The sequence below is a fragment of the Opisthocomus hoazin genome, chromosome 10 (assembly GCF_030867145.1).
Source record: "Opisthocomus hoazin isolate bOpiHoa1 chromosome 10, bOpiHoa1.hap1, whole genome shotgun sequence".
Taxonomy (NCBI): domain Eukaryota; kingdom Metazoa; phylum Chordata; class Aves; order Opisthocomiformes; family Opisthocomidae; genus Opisthocomus; species Opisthocomus hoazin.
In genome coordinates this window covers 21,907,115-21,926,134 of record NC_134423.1, presented here as the reverse complement: position 1 = coordinate 21,926,134, position 19,020 = coordinate 21,907,115, and the positions used below count along the sequence as shown (strand labels likewise).

General features: G+C 47.0%; 1 protein-coding gene across 1 annotated transcript in view; it reads left to right on the top strand.

The window, feature by feature from the left end:
• HDGFL3 (HDGF like 3) overlaps positions 1–18,937 on the top strand; it is a 40,299-nt gene extending 21,362 nt beyond the window's left edge. Inside the window, exons 2-6 of the mRNA XM_075431862.1 lie at positions 1,856–1,932; positions 5,236–5,374; positions 6,675–6,833; positions 8,401–8,547; positions 16,577–18,937. Of these exons, the coding sequence (XP_075287977.1) occupies positions 1,856–1,932; positions 5,236–5,374; positions 6,675–6,833; positions 8,401–8,547; positions 16,577–16,582 (528 nt within the window). The 3' untranslated portion in view covers positions 16,583–18,937. The remainder of the gene's footprint in view (positions 1–1,855; positions 1,933–5,235; positions 5,375–6,674; positions 6,834–8,400; positions 8,548–16,576) is intronic.
• Positions 18,938–19,020: the final 83 nt, after the last annotated feature.

The window sequence follows — 19,020 nt, the reverse complement described above, 5'->3', positions numbered from 1 at the left end:
GCCTGTCATATCATTTCAGTTCCTTCTTATGCACAGCCGAGCTAAAAGTGGATGCATGCTTCCATCTTCCACCAGTGTATATCTCCCTTCTATGTGCACTTATACAATAGATTCTCCTTTTATTTATCAACTCATAAGCTTTTATAAGTAAAAGAAGTTGTGCAATTGCTGTGCCCACAAGGCATGTGATGCCTCTGGCCATCAAGGGCTGTCTCCTGCAGACCATGCTGGGCAGGGAGGGCACGGCGACACACGGCCCGGTATGCCAAGCCCCACCATCTGTACCCCTGGGTCTTGCCATAGAAAAGAGATATGGAGTGGTTTGGAAGTGCTCTTATATCCCCTGATTTTGACATGGCTTCAGGGAATGCTCCACTTTGACCTAAAAGATAGGCGTCCCTTTCTTTTGCAGAAAGGAGTCCTGTGATGTTACAGCTCCACATATGGCTCTGGTTTCTCCGTCCCCAACGGGTGTCCTTGCAGAAAGACCAAAAGGACTTGGATTCTTATAAAAGCTCGTACTCCTTTGAGAGCTACGTAGCCAGCAGATGCTTTACAGTGAAAGAGAACATCTTTGGAAAACAATCTGGTGTTTATTAATCAATAAGAATTCAGTCTTTGGGGTCCTTCGTCAGGAAGAGAGAAGGAAAGCACATGTGGGCCTGGCCTCCTGAGTGAAAACATGCAGGTTCCATCCCCGTGCTCTGCTGAGGAACAGATTTGGTCCAGCATTGGTATGTCAGCACTTTGCTCTCAGTTCCAGTGACATTTGGCAGGATTCACTGTGCTTGTGTTGATATTCAGTTGCCTAAGAGCCAGGCAGCAAGCCGTTCACATGCTCTCTGGTCTTGCCCTATGGATACCTAGATTCATTAGGCTTCCTCTTCTTAGCCGGAGAGTTCGCTGGGCGCTTAGCTTTAGGTGCCCACATATGCTCAGAAGTGCCATTTCTGGGAAGGCAGGCACTGAGATGTTATTTAAAGCTATGCTGTGTTTCTGGTTTATGTGGGTAGGCACCTGGATTCTGTTATTTCTGTTGCAGAAGACTGAAAAATTAGGTATGGACAAGGCTAAGTCGTGGGCCTAACCTCCAGCCTCGCAACCAACGCTCTCAGGCGTCAGAAGACCGGGTCTAGGCGCTGCTCAGCGTGAGGCTTTGTCCCAGTCCTGGCTACGTCTCAGGAGAGCACCCTCACCACCCCTCCCTTAGCTGCTCTGCAGCTCTATCTTGAGAAATATGAGGCTGGGCATAAAATGTGAAAGAAGAGATGGGGTACAGAGGGGAGCGATGACCAAAAATAGTTACTAGGGTGCTGCAGGGGAAGGAGAGTCCCCGGCCCTCTTCCCTGGTGTGCGTTGTGTGTGTTGCGCCGGGTACCACCATCACCACCAGGAAGCACCGGTGAGAGATTGTCCGGTTTTCCGGCTGCCGAGGCTCAGAGATGCCATCTGTTCCCCGTTTGTTGCAGAAGTTATTTAGGTGGCTGTGTGGGACAGGCAGGGTTACCCTCTGCTCTGCCGTGTCTTTGGTGAGGCAGCATCCAAAGTTAACATTTAAATTAAGCAGACTTGATTTTACTGCCTTTGTGTATTATAATGCCCATGAAATCATTCAAACTTTTTGTCTGCTCCTTGGTCTTCTGTTGTCTCCCTGTAGTGGTTCTGTCATATGCTGACTTTGTATGACCTGCCTGCCTGAAAACCCAGCAGCCATCTTCCCTTCCCCACCCCAGCACCGAGTGGGACCTCCCAGGGGTGCGAGATACCTGCACTAGCACTGCCATGGCTTGGTAGGGGTTCTTGGACGAGGGACACCACATTTGAGAATAATGCTTCTTCCATTTCTGTCTCACAGATTGATGAACTCCCTGAAGGAGCCGTGAAGCCTCCAGCAAACAAATACCCCATCTTCTTTTTTGGGACTCATGAAACGTAAGTGAATGAACACAATCTTTTCCTTTGAAAATGTCTTCTTCTACTGCAGCTAATGTCATCTCCGCTGATTTTATTGGAACAAATCCTGACTGAAGCCACTGGGAGCCTAGAGATAGGTCCTACGAGCCCAGCTCATTTGTACTAACACGTGGAAGTGAAACCTGAAAGTGGGTGGGAATGCTGCTGCGTGGATCGTATACCATGGTCTAAGCATAAATAATAACCAGTGCCTGTGTTTCCCGTAAAGAAAAGTGTTGACATAAGTTTATTAAAGGGTCATCTGAACTCAGATGCAGGAGCAAAATATTTTACTTGGATATACATGATAGCAGAGATCAGACTATTGTATTCCGACACGTCTGGGTTCATGTCCTGAGTGAGGGCTCGTTAGGTAGTTTGTAAAATGAAAGGAAGCAGACCCCAGAGTCTCAGCGGCCCTCGCATGGCTGTGAAACACACGCATGCCTGCGAGACTTGTGCTGGGGATATTGTAGGAGCGAGCGCTCGGGAGCGATGGAGGACCTGAGCTGGCTGAGCTCGTAGGGAAAGAAGGGAACCAGAACTGAAAGGGTGAGTTAGGTCTCGTAGAAATGGCTACAAAGTACAGAGTTCCAAAATTATAATGTACATGCCTATTTTAAACTATGTCTGAGGCAGTTAAAAAAAATAAATTGCCATTTCCATTTTGCATTAAATGTTTACATTTTAAAACTTTTCCTTCCCCACTTGCAGGGAACACGTTTTCTAGAATTCCTTAAAAAATTGAAAAAATAAAAAATGAAATTCTGGTTACATTTTACATTCAGTTTTAGAGTTTTGAAGCTGTATTAAAAAAATTTAATTTTAAATTTTGACATTATTCCAGAACATAATAAGCCCTATAGCTCATACATCACATTTTGTTGTAAAAATCTTTAAAGGCAATTTCTGCTTAATAACGATCAAAATAGCCTCTCTTTAGTTAAAATATTTCTTCCTATCACTGTAATGAAACAACCTGATATTTGGATGTATTGAGATCTATTACTACTGTCACAAAATGATCCAAAAAGAGAAAAGTTCATATACACTAATGATGCTTTAAAATCAGAAACCGAAATGTAATATTTTTTTTTTAATGGAAGCATTTTTCTGGAGAAACATTTTGAGAAGAAGACTCTGACCACCTTTGTTCTGAAATGAGTGAATCCCAAACTGCTAATCTCCTTTTGTTTGGGTTTTGTTAGCCCATGATCTGACTGTAACATCTGAAACAGGAAAATAGTTTGTAGTTAATACCTTAATAATTTAAAAAAAATAACTGTTAAAAATGAACTGTGGCTTGCAGCTCCTTAGTTTTATAGCAGAGCAGTGGAAACTGTTCTACTCTCCCAGTGGCAATGAACCTATTTCAAACAAAGATGTAGACAGTTTTTCAGTGTTTACTATACATAAAGGCTGTAGAAACATTTCCATACATTACTGTTGAGGTAAATTAAGGCAGCTTATTGTAAGTTTCATACAGTTTGTTATTGGTGGTAGAACTGTTTGTATGTATTTTTGGCAACAAGGAGGCATCTCCTAGCAGAAGCATAGATAAAATAATGTATGCAGAACTCGTGCTCTGTTTTAGCCTTTAATATTAATAAGACATCTGTTACTTTGGAAATCACTGCTTGGCTTTCAGGTAGAAATGCATTCTTGGCTTTGTAATTATATAATTGAGATATTTCTCAATGCGACGACTGAGTGTGGATACCATTCCGTCTCCTGCGCAGCTAAAAGGAAGCTCTTTCCCCAGAGGCTTCTCATCTGATGCCTTTAGCCACCAGTCGTCTCTGTACTGGCAAACTTCTTGGCCAGTGGGATGGTTTAAGTGAATGAAACTTTGCACATTCATAAATGCTTGGAAGAATCAGGATATAAATCAGGCATTAATCTAAAATGATGTTTACAGCAAGGAAGAAATGTGATCCTGTGGGTAAGGTAGTAGACTGAGACTGAAGAGAGTTGGGTTTTCCTCTGTACTCTGCTATCAGTTTGAGTTTGACCTTGGCCAAATCTCTGTGCCTCAGCAGCCTGTCTGCAAAAAAGGGCAACTTCCCAACCTCGTGCTGATGGTACGAGAATAAATGTGTTGTAAGTGGTGGAGCTCCAAGATCCCATGGCAATTGAGACCATAGAGTTAACATTAATTGCAGGGATCATCAGGAAAGTAGGACAGTGATTGTAGTGAAGGAGACCATGATTTGCTCAGCTCCGGTCATTGGCGACATAGAATCTTCCATGTGGGAATGAAGGGGTTTTTGCCTTCACTGTTTTTAATTTCACTTACAATTAGCCATCCCAGTACCGTGATACAGAGCACAGTAAACACACTGGATATAGATACCCAATGAAAAGGAAATTATGCTTTCTTCAGTTTTACGTAAGAAGTTAGAATTTTGCTGTAAAGTATGTAGAAAAAGCAGGATAAATCACCACTCTTCTTTTTTTTTATTATTATTTTTCCCTGCATTGTGCTGCCTGTGCCTGAAATTGGTTGGCCCAGTGCGTAGCTGACTTAATGCAGCAGCAGAGCACAAAATCCCTCCTTTGCTGTGCTGTCTAAAAAATGATTTGGCCACAAGCACCCTGTGTGTCTCATTGTTTCCTTGTATTACTCATCTGCCTATATTCACCCATTGTTTCTTGTCTTATATGAAATTACAAGATTTTTGGGAGAGAGTAGTGTTATTGTGTTCACACAGAATCTAGCATGTGGGGGGCTTATGCCAAGAAAGAAGCTCACAGGCTTACTGGCAGTATAGAGGAGAATAAATGCCACTGCTTTTTCTGTCCAGTAGGACAAGGGACGCGTTTTGGCTTGTGGGTTCTAGGCACTCCTCACATGCTTTAACTTTTCATACGGTATTTTTAGGCCTTTCTGGGTTTGTAAAACACAGGATTGGAGGTCTGGTCCCTTGCTATCGCAGGCAGTTACGTCATACAGTGCCTTTCATAAACCGTTCAAGTGCCAGTTCCCAGCAGTAGTTAATATAATAAATGAGACTCGGTTTTGTTGTTTCTAGAGAGACCCAGCATGATTTTGCAACATCAAACATCAGGATGGTGAGCCAGTCCATTAAATCGGACTCACAGCAGTAACTCAAAGCCAGTGCGTTAAATAAAAAAATAAACAAACAAACAAATAAAACTGAAAAAAAAATTATGGAATGAGCAGAAGAATAGGGAAGACATTTGCACTGTTAATGGGTTTTGTTTTTTTTGAAGAGGAGAAATTGAAATCCTTTTTCCAATGTTACCTTTGTTAAAATGCAGTGCATTCCTGGGACCCAAAGACCTTTTCCCGTATAAAGAATATAAAGATAAGTTTGGGAAGTCGAACAAGCGAAAAGGATTTAATGAAGGCCTGTGGGAAATAGAAAACAACCCTGGAGTAAAGTTTACTGGATATCAGGTAAATGACTTTCACTTCTGTTCCTCCTTGTCTTTCTTGTCTTCTTTTTTGAAGACTGCTTGTCGGTGTAAACATTGTACGAGTGGTGTGGAAGGTCCTGGGTCTGGTGGAGCTAGAAAGTTTCACAGCTTTTGTAACTGTGTAATGTAAAGACAGCTCTGGTCTTGCACTCTGTGACAAATTGAACTTTAATCGTACTGCAGAGCCCTTTGCTTTCTGTGATGTTCTGGGGTGGTGAAGTGGAAAATTCTGCAGCAGATCTAGCTGAATTAAAAATGGAAGGTTTTATTTACTCCAATATAAACATGAATAATTTCTGACTTCTTTCTGTTGTTTATTTTTATATCAGGTTCAGTGTATTTTACACAGACCTTAAGGTCACTGCACTTTTGATTTTTACATTGGTAATGTATAACACGTAGGACACCACTGCCAAAGTTGTGAGGGGTGAGAAGGTGGAGATTTAAGCTGGCGTTAGGAGATAGTAGCTGCTGTACAACAGCTCTCCCTGTTGGATGTCCGGAGCAAAAGTCAGTGAAGCTGGAGGGAGAGAAGAGTAGTTGGTAGGCTGTATAAAACCAAAGAGCTTTTCTTATTAAAAAAATGGGGCCCTTTGGAGGCAAAAATCACCTCCAGAAGAAGGCGAACACCTATTACATTATTAGCACAAAACCTGACAAACCAGAGGTACGGACCACCTGCAGACAAGCTGCCACCCCTCGCAGTTCCCGCTGCATATTTTCAGCCCCACAGATGTTTTGCATACACTTGGGGATTTGAAAAAATCTCGTGAATAGGCTGTGAGAGACGGACTGTCAAAGAGCTCTCAGCCTGCTTGTCAGCGTGTGCTCTTTCCTAACACAGAGATCCTGCCCTCTGGGGCGGTTTGTAAGAGCCATCTTCTCTCCTGAGTGAGTCTCTCCTGTTGCAGCCACAGTCTAGAAGTCTCCGTAGCTTTGCCCAGAGCAGAACGTGCCAGGCCTCTCCACGGAGCAGCCCTTAGTTCTCCAGCAAGCGCATTTTTGTTATCAGATCTTCTGTTTCTGTGTAAACCCTTCAGAAGATGCAATCCCAAAATCTGCATCTGATAACCGTTTCCAAGTGGTGACTGAGAAATTTGTCTTTGTGGCCCTTTTTCTTGGTAATTGCAGGAATGACCTGAGCTCTTCCTGACCACCGTGATTAAAGTGTCAGCTGTCTGTTACCAGGATTTCTGTCTTCAGTACAGAACAAAAATTAAGTAATAGATTTTAGTGATATTTTTATTGTTTATGTTGTTACTCTTATTTTTATTTGAAAGGCAATTCAGCAACAGAGCTCATCAGAAACTGAAGGAGAAGGAGGAAATACAGCAGATGCCAGCAGTGAGGAGGAAGGTGATCGGGTAGAAGAGGATGGAAAAGGAAAAAGAAAGAATGAAAAAGCAGGCTCAAAACGGAAAAAATCCTACACTTCAAAGGTGATCTTCTGAGTTTTTCCATTGTTACCCATGTGCTTTTATAATTAGAATGCTGTCCACCTCACGGCAATCTGTTCTTCCTTCTTCAGCTTTTGATTCCAGTGCCGCAACTATGGTGTTCAAACAGGCAAAGGGAGGTGCGCTTGTTTCTGTAGGCAGCCTTGGTGAGACAGCAGCTGAAATACTCTGCCCTGTTCTGGTGCCCACACTTTGAGAAGAGGTGCAAGTATGGCGAGGCGTTCAGAAGGGCTGGGAAGAAAATCCACCCAAAGATGGATTGATAGGTTTGATCATCTTGGATAGGTATTTCCCCACGAAGGGCAAAAAAAGCCTTAGGACTGTGCCTCCTGGGAGACAGGAGTTCAGGTCTGGTTCCTCTCTGGGAGAATTCAAGCTTCCCTCTCCTGCCCCCAGTGCGAGTGCCCCAGATGCCATGCTAAAAGATGTGGTAGGGTCAGGTGTGCTGGGCGGCTCCTCTTGTAGCTGAGTGTAGAATACTTCAGTACAAGATACAGAGTGGGAGGGAGGAAGAACTAATTCACTGAGCAGGCAGCAGGACACTCAATTTGTAGACAGAAGACCTACCTGACCTGTTAATATCTCAGTAACAGCGTAGATGAGGAACATAAGAGTCATGTGTCTTAGACTGCCTCATAATGGCTGGTGAACATAATCACCTGCGCAGTGACAACTTTGTGTTCAGATACGCTTCTCGCTTCTCACCTGGGTGAAAGGGAGCAACATTATGGCCACTTCCTCCAGTTCTCTGTGTGCCTCCAGGTCTGTACTTTGCTTAAAAAGTTGTGGAAAGTGTGGCAGAGTCATGTGCATTCACACTCGTGTTATTCTTCTCTGAAAGTGAAAACTAAATGAAATTAAAAGAAGGAAGCAAACAATGTGATCCAGGCATAATTTGGGAGAAAGCAGGAGTTTTTGTGGTTCATCCACTGAACAAAATGCATGAAGTAATTTCACCCCTGTTGTGTGTTTTGCATTAGAAATTCAGGTCTGGTCTACCATCTTCTTTCCAGAAGACTCTGGGCAAACAGAGGATTAGGAAAATGGTGGCTTAATGCCACAATTTAGCCTTTTGTACTGTAGAATTGCATAACATAAAGGGAGCAGAAAAGATGTATTGGTTCCACATGGCTTTAATGTTAATATATTAAAGCTGACAGCACTAAAAAAAGTATGGAAAGCAGCTCTGCTAATGTTATTCTCATTTTACGTCTCTGTGTTTAATCAAACCTTTTGTCAAGCTGGCACCATCTGTTTCATTAACTAACAAACCCTACAGGTGAGCCAGCACTAATACCCCTCTCCTGTTACTGTGTCTGTCTCACACTCAGCTGCGCTGCTGACCTGTGGTGAACACAGAACTCCCTTTGCTTCAGTGATGGCAGTAACTCCAACTACTTCACCTTAAAAATACTTTTCACCCCACATCTCCTCCCCAGTACTCACCTGGAACAGGGAACCACGTGATCAGACAGGATTTCGCATACGTCACAGAAATGTCTTTCTGTGGCCGAAACTCAGTTTTTAACTTTGTTGTTGATTGTTTTAGAAATCCTCCAAGCAGTCACGGAAATCTCCTGGTGATGAAGATGATAAGGACTGCAAAGAGGAAGAAAATAAGAGCAGCTCTGATGCTGGGGACGCAGGCAACGACACAAGAAACACTTCTTCAGATTTGCAGAAAACCAGTGAAGGGGTAATCTGTTCATATCTTTCCCTTCCCACGCGGTCGCTGCTGGGGGCCTTTGGCGCGGGGGGTGAAAGGTGCTGCGTTGCAGTGACCCGTGCGTACCACGTGCAGCCTTCTGACGTTGCGTTTCAGTGCTCAGAATGTGTCTAGAACAGAAACAAGGGACTGGACCCTGCACTGGTACAAATTTTGCTCTAGAGAAACAACTGAATGAGAAAAGATACTATAAGCATGATTTTTGTTCCAGCGCTCCGTGGATGTCAGCTGAGGGTAACTGCTGAAAACCATGAGCTGGAATGATGCAAAATTGATGTGAGAGCAGAATCAGACTGTTTGCATAGTGCATTTGGGCTCTCTAAACAGTGGGAGCCTGCTGATCCTTTCACACTCATTTAAAATCTGTGCAATCCCACTGACTTCTCTGGAGTTTATGGGGTTCAAGTGCACACTGCAGACTCTGTGTACGCTGGGTTTTAGAGCAGATCCTGCTTGGGATATGGTCTGCCAAGGAGGGGACAGACCATCTGCTTCAGGGCAGGTTGATGTGATCTCCTCGTGTCTGTTTGTGTCAGCTATGTGTTCGTGTCAATGTCATTTTGTTGTGACCACAGCCACAGAAAGGAAGGCTGCCGAGCGGGGCGGCTGGCCTGGGAGTTGGTTAATTGTCAGCCGCCTTTAACAAGCGCTGTGATTTCTGCGCCTTGGGAGCAGCACAAGCCTCCCTGCTGCAGCGCTGCCAGCCCCGGCTCAGCACCAGTTCCCGTGCGGTTCCCAGGCCAGGCGCTGCCACGTGGCCAGCAGCCGGGCCGGGCTGTCCCCGGAGCTGCTGAGTGACACGAATCCCCAGGTGTGAGGGGAAGGCAGCCAGCACAGGCTCTCAGCTGACAGCGCGAGGTGCCTTAGCACCCAGCTGCGTGCTCAGCCTCAGCCCCTTCTCACAGGACAACCTCTGGGGAGCTGCTGTCGTCTCCCGCGTAAAGACTCCTCCCAGAGCTTCCTTTCCCCTTGTCTCTCTGTGCAACCGTGTGTGTGGTTTGTGGCTCTTCGCCTGACAAACGCTTTGGTAGGTGGCTCGGGGGGTCAGGAAGGCCATGTGCCCTGACCCTCTCCCGTTCGCTCTGAACCAGCAGCTGCATTGAGCCGGAGACTGACGCCAGGAGACGCTGTGCTGGGCTGTGCCTCCCCAGCCCCGCGCCCGCCGAACCCGAGAGCCTGGGGCTGAGGAGTGTGGTGAGTGCGTAGTGAAGGTGTTGCCCACATTCTGGCTAGTGAGCCCTGTGACACTTCCGTGTCTTCAGGTTGGTATTTGAGTGCGAAAACTGGCGTAAGGTCCGTCTGAGGTGGCCAGAGCTTCAGGCGGGCAGTGACGGGGGATGTGTCTATGAACTTCAAGCATGTTCTCCATGTACAGACCAAATGCTTATGGAGTTAGGTCAGCTGCAAATTAAGTGGCTAAAAAATCACCTAGGATACTGGCTTTGTGGCTGGTGACATCCTTCTGTGTGTGACATGCTTGTAACTGCTGGGAGGTAGAGTCTAGCGTGCGAGAACATGGTAGTGCTCTGCAGGGTTTCCAGGAGCCCCTGTGCTGACATACATCAACAGTCTCCGTCCCTTCCTGCCAGCACCAATTCCACCGAAACACTCGCAGTCAGCGTTGTCGTACCCACATGAGGAGCTGGTTCTGCTCTGGCTTCTGCAACCCCAGCGTGTGGGCTCAACCTCCCCCTTGAACGTAGTCTTCAGCTGGGTCTTGGGTGCTTTTAACGTTACAGGGAAGGTGGAGCTTTAGTACCATGTACTAAAGAGAGGTGGAGAGACAGGTTCAAGGACAGCTTGAGGTAAAAGCACTGCTAAGTTTGGAGAAATTTGCATCCTGGTCCAGACATTTCACCTTGGGCATTTCTGCCGCAGAATCAGCATTGCACATGTAAATCCTCCTCAGCGTTTCTTTTCCAATTCTGCCAGTAGTGCAATTCTCTTCTAGGACCAGGAGGGGACACTCCATCTCCTGGTGTCCTCCAAGCCAGCCCAGGGTGTCTTTGTAGAAGGTACGCCTTCATCAGACACAAGGCGCTCGGGGAAGGAGTAATCAGATTCGTGCTTTTCAGTCAGTGTTACACAGCCAGTCACACCTCGGGGGGTACAGGGCCGGCTGGCCTGCGGCCACCTTCTGTGGGACATCCAGACTGGGAGTCTGCTGGAGGGCCTTGCGCTCCTGCAGCCCGCACACTTAAACTTCTCTTCTGTGGAAACGAAGGTTGAAAACCACCAACACATGGCTGCAGAGCTGGGATAGGCTCCTCTTGTTCACACGGAGGAATTCAGAAGAGTGTCTCAGTCTGCTAAAAGCCACCAGCACAGATGAGATTAGGGTCTCTTTAAAGGCATTTTGCTTGTGAGAACCGCACGCAGTCTGTGGGAGGTGGGCTTCCCCCTCTGTGGCGTGGGCCTGGAGCTGCCCACCCTCGGCATGGCCCTCCTGCCTGCCAAACTCGGCACCACTCCGCTGCCTGGGGCGGGGGCACTGGGCTGCCCACAACCCACACCAGGGAGAGCTGCTTTCAAGTGACTTACGGAATCACAGAATGCTTTGGGTTGGAAGGGACCTTTGAGAGGTCATCTAGCCCAACCCCCCTGCAGTGAGTAGGAACATCTTCCACTAGACCAGGTTGCTCAGAGCCCCATTCAACCTGGCCTTGAACACTGCCAGGGATGGGGCATCGACCACCTCTCTGGGAAACCTGTTCCAATGCTTCACCACCCTCATTGTAAAAAATTTCTTCCTTCTATCCAGTCTAAATCTACCCTCCCTTAGTTTAAAGCCATTGCCCCTTGTCCTATCACAACTGGCCCCATTAAAAAGATTTTCCCCCTCTTTTCTATAAGCCCCCTTAAAGTACTGAAAGGCTGCAATAAGGTCTCCCCAAAGCCTTCTCTTCTCCAGGCTGAATGGCCCCAACTCTCCCAGCCTTTCCTCACAGCAGAGGTGCTCCAGCCCTCAGGTCATCTCTGTGGCCTCCTCTGGCCAAGAGCGGAGCAGAAGGGCAGAATCCCCTCCCTCACCCTGCTGCCCACACTGCTGGGGATGCAGCCCAGGATATGGTTGGCTTTCTTGGGCTGCGAGCGCACACTGATGGGTCACGTCCAGCTTTTCACCCACCAGCACCCCCAAGTCCTTCTCGGAGGGCTGCTCTCAATCCCTTCATCCCCCAGCCTGTACTGATAGCAGGGGTTGCGCCGACCCAGGTGCAGGACCCTGCTCTCAGCCTTGTTGAACCTCATGAGGGAGAAAGGTACTGGGAGAAAGGTACCAGGAAGGTGAAGAGACGAGACAATACCGGAGAGATCAGTGTGTTTCATTCCCTGGGGTTTGCCGCTGTGACTGGCTGCTTGAAAGATGCCGGCAGTGGGGGCTGGGCAGGGCTGCGGGGGGCAGTGGGCTCCGCTCCCACCCAGCTGCGCTCCCCACAGGCTGCATACTGGAGAGGCTCCGGCTCCCGTGCTCCATACCTCCCGGGTGTCTGACCGCGTGAGAGCCGCCGAGAGGACACCAGCAGCTTCTCTCCTAACAATGCTACTTGCAGTGAGGCAGTGGCCATACTTCGTAATGCCTGGACTGCGGGCGGAAGACCCGTCCCCCCTCTTCCGAGCAGAGGGAGTCTTGCCTCCTAATCGCACGCTCGCCCTCGGCATTATGGGGATGTGTTGGAAGGGTTAACGGCTGAAGTCAAATGATTGCAGGAGCATTCTCGCCCACATTTTTTAATGAAATTTCTAACCTCCAGGTGGTAGAGGAAAGCTTGAAAATGTGAAGCGATGGCTTCCTAAAGACTCAAAACCCAGAGCAAATAAAAGTACTTCCAAAGCTATCATATTCTTTCAGCCAATTTCATACTGTTCAAGGGCTCAACTTGTGATTTTCTTTTTCTATCCCTGGGGTTGAAAAATCTGCTTTCTTTTCTTATCTCCATCCCTTAGTTCCTCAACTGTTCTTGAGGACTACAGGCACTCTCCACAGAAGAGACATTCGCTTCCTCAGATGCGGCCACAGTTTACATTTGTGTCCTGCCACTACCTGTTTCTCAAGCTCTTTCCCTCGCTGCTGTTCTTTGGCTGATTCCTTCTGCAAAAAGATGCAAAGCCTGCACCTCAGGGCTTTATTATCTAATATTAATTAACTAGTAATATATTAGCTAAGACTGCCCATCCCAGAGCTTGCTCAAGTCAAGAATCACAGAACCCCCCCCATGGCAGTCCTCTGCCGTTAAATACTACATTTACTGTTTGGGTTTCTCAAAAGACCACATAAACGGAATATTCCTGGGAAAGGTATTCATGGCTCTGTGTTGTTTACTCTCTGTGGCACAAAATTGGCTCATAAATCAGTGAATTCATGGCAGCAGATTTACATTCCACATTTAAATCTCCAGTGACTGGTGTGTTTGGTTCTTGGCTGGCAAAACACTGAATCCTTGTAGCTGAACACCTAAGCTGCTGTGTGCTTTTCCTCTCTGGATACCCATGTAACGACGTTTGGAAGCTGCCTGTAGTGCCCGCCCGTCAGAGAGCGTTTGAGTGTGAAGGTCAGCACTCGGGGGGTGTGGCAAGTTTTTCTTTTGGTATTCATCATTTTAGTGACAGTCCGGCCATCGTGTTGGTAAAGGAGGCATTCATTCTCTTTGTGTAGGGATGCATGTGGTTGCCTTTCAGCAGGTGACTGATTTTACTGAGTCTTTGAAAAGTAATAGATTTGCTGGAAATTCGACACATTTTTCTGCGCCTGGTACAGCTTGACTACTCAAGTGGGTTAAAGGACTGTGATCTTTTTACTCACGCTGACAATCAGTTACTAACATGGGAGTCAGTGGATCTATTTGTGGAAGCGACTGCTTGCCAGCATGAATAAGGGGATCAAAATCTGGTCCAAAATTACTGCCATCTGATACTATTGCAATTGGGAGAACATATTTAAAACAGCCAGTGTCCAGGACGTATTTTTTGTTGTGATGCCTTGTGGGGTAGCAACAATTCCAGTTACTGCTGTGGAAGACAAGTGTTACGGCCAAACCGGCCAGAGAAACGCAGGTTCATGGTGTCCTTCGGATGTGGTTTTGAGACGTTTGGTTCCTTTGCTCTTCCTTCTTTACTTCTTGAGAATAACATTGGTTACGCTGCGTAACGGGTTTGGGGTTTTATCGCCATTAAAAGCCTAGCATTTGGGGCTCTATTCAATGTAAAAGCGTTCATGTGGGCATTTTTCCAGAAAATGAAAACAGAGTGTGTATTTCTGCAATTTGAGGTAAGTTAAACTCTGCCCCTCCAAAAAAAGATAACATTTGTAAAAATGTGTTTAACTGTTGCACAGTAAAAACTTTTAGGTAAAAACTCCACTAGTGGCATGCTCCCAGGTGCGAAGAGGTGTGTTGTCTGCTGCCTTCACGCAGCTCCAGGTAACAGCACCACGAAGTCAGGCAAGGGGACATAACTCAGGAGAACCATAAAAGTAGAGATTAAAGCAGCCGTAGAGATGAAATACACTCTTTGCATCTCTGGGTACATTGAATCCTGTAACCATTTTGACCTCAAACCAACATAGAATAACAATGATCATACAGAGCAAGTAAATAATTATCCTTCTGCCCATCCAGCAAGAGCCTGTAAAGGACAGGACGGCAGAGTCAGTTGCCAGGCACTGCTAAGGAAGGAATTTTCAGTGCCAGAAAAAACAAAGCCGTCTGTGGGTTTAGTTTTATTCCCTGCTCTCTGTGTTCCCTGTCCTTCGGTTTTATTGATGACTGAAATTTTTCACTCGCATCAGTCAGATTCTGTGCTGTTTCTTCTGTGTGCGGTAGCGTTGGTCAGCGCGGCACACGTCGCACCGGATCGTACAGTAAAGCTGAGAGACTTCTGCAGACAAAATGATGCGAGTTGCTCTGTTTCTGAAGAGACGTGAAACCATGGAGACCATGGAAACTGCTCAGCTCTGCCGCGTCCTCGTCCAGTGCCCGCGGCGGCGGGCGGCTGGCAGCGCCTGCCTGCCTGGGGAAGGAGCCGAGGTCCCGGGAGCCCCGCTGCCTGGGGCTGCCTGCGCCGGGCAGGAGCGAGCTGCTGCTGCTGGGGCTCCTGGCCGGGCGCCCGGGAGGCAGCACGTGTGGCACACGAAGGTGGTGCTGGAAACGGTGAAAATCCGTGGGGGTGGTTTGCACACCTGGCTCTCTGTTGTCCCCCCCGTGCCACGCTGTGGCCCACCCACCAGGGCCATCTGCGAGGCAGCGGGGAGCGGGAGTATCCACAGTCCCAGCGCCCTGCGTCAGCGCCGTGCCCACCCCGTCCCCTGGCCGCAGCCCCGAGGGGAGTTGTTGTCAGTAAGCGCAAAGGACTCGCCCTCGGAAAGGACGGCTTCCCTGAGCCGGGCCGAGTGCGATGGCATGGGGGCTCTTCCACCGCCCGCCCTGCCTGTCAGCGCGGGGAGCAGCCATCATGAGGAGCTTCAGCAGAAGGCAGGGTCTGACTGACTCATCGGTGGTAGCTGTTTTAAATGGGTGTCTGCGCTTCCCTCTGAAGGGAAAGAGCCGGCAGTGAACAGCTCCAGGCCACGTCTCCGAAGCACTGGAAGTGTAATCCCATCACCTCTGCAACAGGAGAGAGTCAATGGATGAGCAGCCCTTGCTACACCCTCGGGGGGGGAGGCAGGGCTCCGGCAGTTCCTGTAATTCGTCATCACACGCACAAGCATTTTATAATAACCCCCGATCATGTGTCGTTAGTCAGGATGTACCAGGACCTCCCACACGGAAAGTGCGGTTTCCGTTACTTACTGTTTGCAAACCCTTTGTCGTAGGAGAGCAGACCCGCTCTGAACACAGCCCTGAGCTCAGAGGGGCAGCAAGCAGCAGGGCATCCCCGGCTGCTGAGCGGGCTCTCATAGCTCCCATCCTCCCGGATGGAGCAGCACAGGCCGCTGCACCCATGGCATCGCACGCAGCAGGTGTGATGGGCCAGAGGGAGAGAGCTTAGGCGGTAAATGGCTACTGCAGGGGTGTTAAAGCGTCTTCTTCTCATACCCTCCTCCAGATCCTGTGTAAAATGACAAGTGCATCATCCCCAGAGGATTTAAGCCGTACCCCCCTGCTTATTCCTTGATAGTGATCGCACCAAATGCAGTACGAAGTCTTTTGTACTGCTTGTGTATCGTATTTGTGTCCGTCCATCAGGGCGTGGGTGGCATTCTTCACAAAGGAGAAGGGACGTCTTGCTCGGGGTTAGGCAGTCACGTAGCGTTGCAAGTCTTCACGTTGTTGGACAAACGTAGCGTGGCCCTGTGCCTGTAGGTGAGGTTTGCTCTCTGTTGAATGTGAAGAAACCGAGACTCGGAGACACGTGCCGTATCAGTGAAGACAGTCTGATCCTGCTCCCACCAGTGCCAGTGGAAGCCGGAGCTGACCTTGGCTCCGTCGTGAAGTGGGAGTTTCTTCCTCTTCTGTCATCACCTCACAGCGAACTCGGGGCCAGGCTGTCTCCTCTTCAGAAGCAACGTTCAGACTTGTTAGCTGCGAAGACTGCTCACCTCCCTCTCTGCACGCTTGCGCGGTGTCCCTTTCTCTGAACAAAAGGGTGTGCTCACCGCCAGGCGCCCGGGCCAGCAGCACTGCCCGAGCGGCCGCACCAGGCGTGGTGCTGATGTAGCGTAGTGGAAAAACGCAGAGTTTGGTTGTGCCCGAGGTGTGCTGTCAGATTCGTAACAAAGTGACTGGGGAAAACACAAACCAGCCCACGTACATGACTGGAGCTGCCTGTCTGAATAAAGCCCTAAATGTTTACTTTTAAACTGTGTATTTTGTGGGGCTATGTTCCGCCGATGTAATGTAAGCAGTTTTCTCTAGAAAAAAAATTTCTGTTCGAGCAGACGAGGTGGTCGCTTGTACCTGTGGCTCTGAAGTGTGGGAACGTGGCACGAGTTCTGTGAAGTTCGTAGCAGCATGCTTTGTTTTACATTAAATGTGATCTTTGTTTCTCTCTCTCTCTCTTTCAGACTTAACCAACATAATGACTGCTGAATATTAAGGGAAAACACAAGAAGGTTACATGTTTGGTTGTCTAATATTCTTGGATTTGATATGAGTCGCCACATCTGTTCATTAGTACATCAGCAGCATCCCCGTTTGTATGCACATTATTCACATTCCTATCGGTTGTGTTTGCAGAAACGACATTCTACCCTTTTTTCTAAGGGTTACTTTTTCATTTTCATACTATTTGGTTGCATGAAGTTGCCCTTTACCGGTGGCTGAGGTTTATGAAGATATTGCATACTTGAACATGTTTTAGATTCCTTTTCTAGACAGAAAAGGCGTAACTCCAAATTCTGTCATTCTAAATCAGCGTTTTTGTAAAAGCAAGTAAATCTTAGGAATGAGTCCCCTCCATATGAGACTACAATATCTTCCACCTACAAACATAATTTTAAATTTCCCTATATCCATACTTTGTTGGGTTTTGATCAGTTTACAACATAAAAGAAAAATTCTTCTTCAGTTGAGATCACCGCCAAGTTCAATAATGTAATAAAATACCTTTCCTTATTAGAAGTACCTAGCTAGTTATACTCCTGATACTTCTCAAAACCATGATGTAATGTACACTATCTGACTTAGTTCCTATATGTGGAGTTAGTGAAAGTCTTTTTGTGTTTCTTTAGATTAATACAAGGATTTTTTCCAATGCCAACACAATTTGAAACCATTCATTTGGACGCTTTCCATTTTTAAGCTTACTGTGATATAAAACCCTATGGGAAACCAAAAGAAAACATCGATTTTAAATAATGAAAGGCTTAAAAAAGGATGCTGTCATTCTGGCTTTTTTTTCCTTTCAGAAATAGAACTAGACTAGTAAGTAAGCATTCCAAATCCATTATTCTGTGTACATTATTGTTGCTATTGTGATAATAGAGATTTTTATTTATTTTTATGCCAGCTTTTATTGTGAAAACATATTTAGTCTGGTTTTATCAATCCTTGTTATGCTTGTCCTTGGAACATCTTTTGCGTATTCAAGGTTTGTAGTTGACGAGTTTACTGTAAAAAATGAAAAAAAAAACCACAACAAAAAAACAAAAAAACAAAACAAAAAGGAAACAAAAAAATGTATTGTTTTTACAGAATAAATTTATTGGAATGTGTATTGGGAGTAAGGTTTGAGGTTGTAAGCAACTAAGTTAGCGTCATATTTGGCTTCATACGTGTAATAATGTGAGGTATTAATGTAAGTCAAGTATTAAAGCAAAACATTCTGTTAACATGAGTTGACCATAATAGATACAAGTGCAGGTGAGATCTTTATTTTTTCTGTACTTTGCCTTTTCTGGATAACAGGAGGTTATTAAATTCACCTTGAATGTATTCAAAGTTTCTTTAACAACCTCAGCAGTGACACCGGAGGCTCCGGTGGCCATTGGTGAGCCAGCCCGTCCTCTCACAGCCCCCCGGCTCTGGGTCTGGTCTCTCGGGAGGGCGCACCGGGATGGAGCTAGCCCGAATTATAGCGTACACGGAAGGAGCCCGCGCCAGGGAGCCGGGGTGCTGGAGGACGTCGTTGCTAAGTCCCTTTGTGCCCAGAAGCAGGGACTGAGGTGCGCTGTGGTCATTTTGGACCTGGCCCTTTGGCTGGAGGTACAAGCCCGGGGGCTCTCTCAGAATTCTGAGCAGCGCTGTGAGCTGCACCGCGTGTCCAGCGGGAGGGCGTTGCGGCGTGCACGCTTGCTGCTTTGGAATCCCTTGTGCAGGGTGCAGCAGGCATGCGCGTGAGCTGATGCTTTCTTGTTACCAATTAGGTTTAAAAAGACAATTCTCCATATCAAAACACCCAAAAGTCAACATCCCAAAATAAAGTGTTCCCAGTTAAAATGGATCAGCCAGTTTCATCACTGAGAAAGGCACTAACGGTACTGCTTGTATGATAAATGCACACAGAAGTCATAGACATAGGTGTCATTGCAAACAGAAACATAAACTACGCAAAGCAAGGCCGCTGTATCATCTGCTGCTTGTTTATGGCCCAGCAGCATTAGCAAGAGCAGCTGCAGGGAGGAACACGGCCCAAACCCCCTCCTCTCTCAAAACGCACGCTACAGTGTCAGGCCCGACCGGTCACAGCAGTAAGCCCTCTGTGTCCCGCTCTGAAGTGCTAGGAAGCACGTGCTGCGCCTCGAGGAGATGAGCGGCCCTTGCAGACGTGAATCCTTAAAAGAATTAACAAAACTATGATTTGCTTATCATATATGGAGTCTTACCATAAGAGTTGATGGCTTCTTAAAAGATTCCTTGGGATTTTTAACAAGGCTGACCCACAAGACATACTTCTTGACGAATAAACCATGTGCATGTGACAGTTATGGACGTTGATTTTTGACACTTCAAAATGTTGACCTTCACATTCCACAGCAGCTCTGTGTAGGGATTGCGAGCACTGGGATTC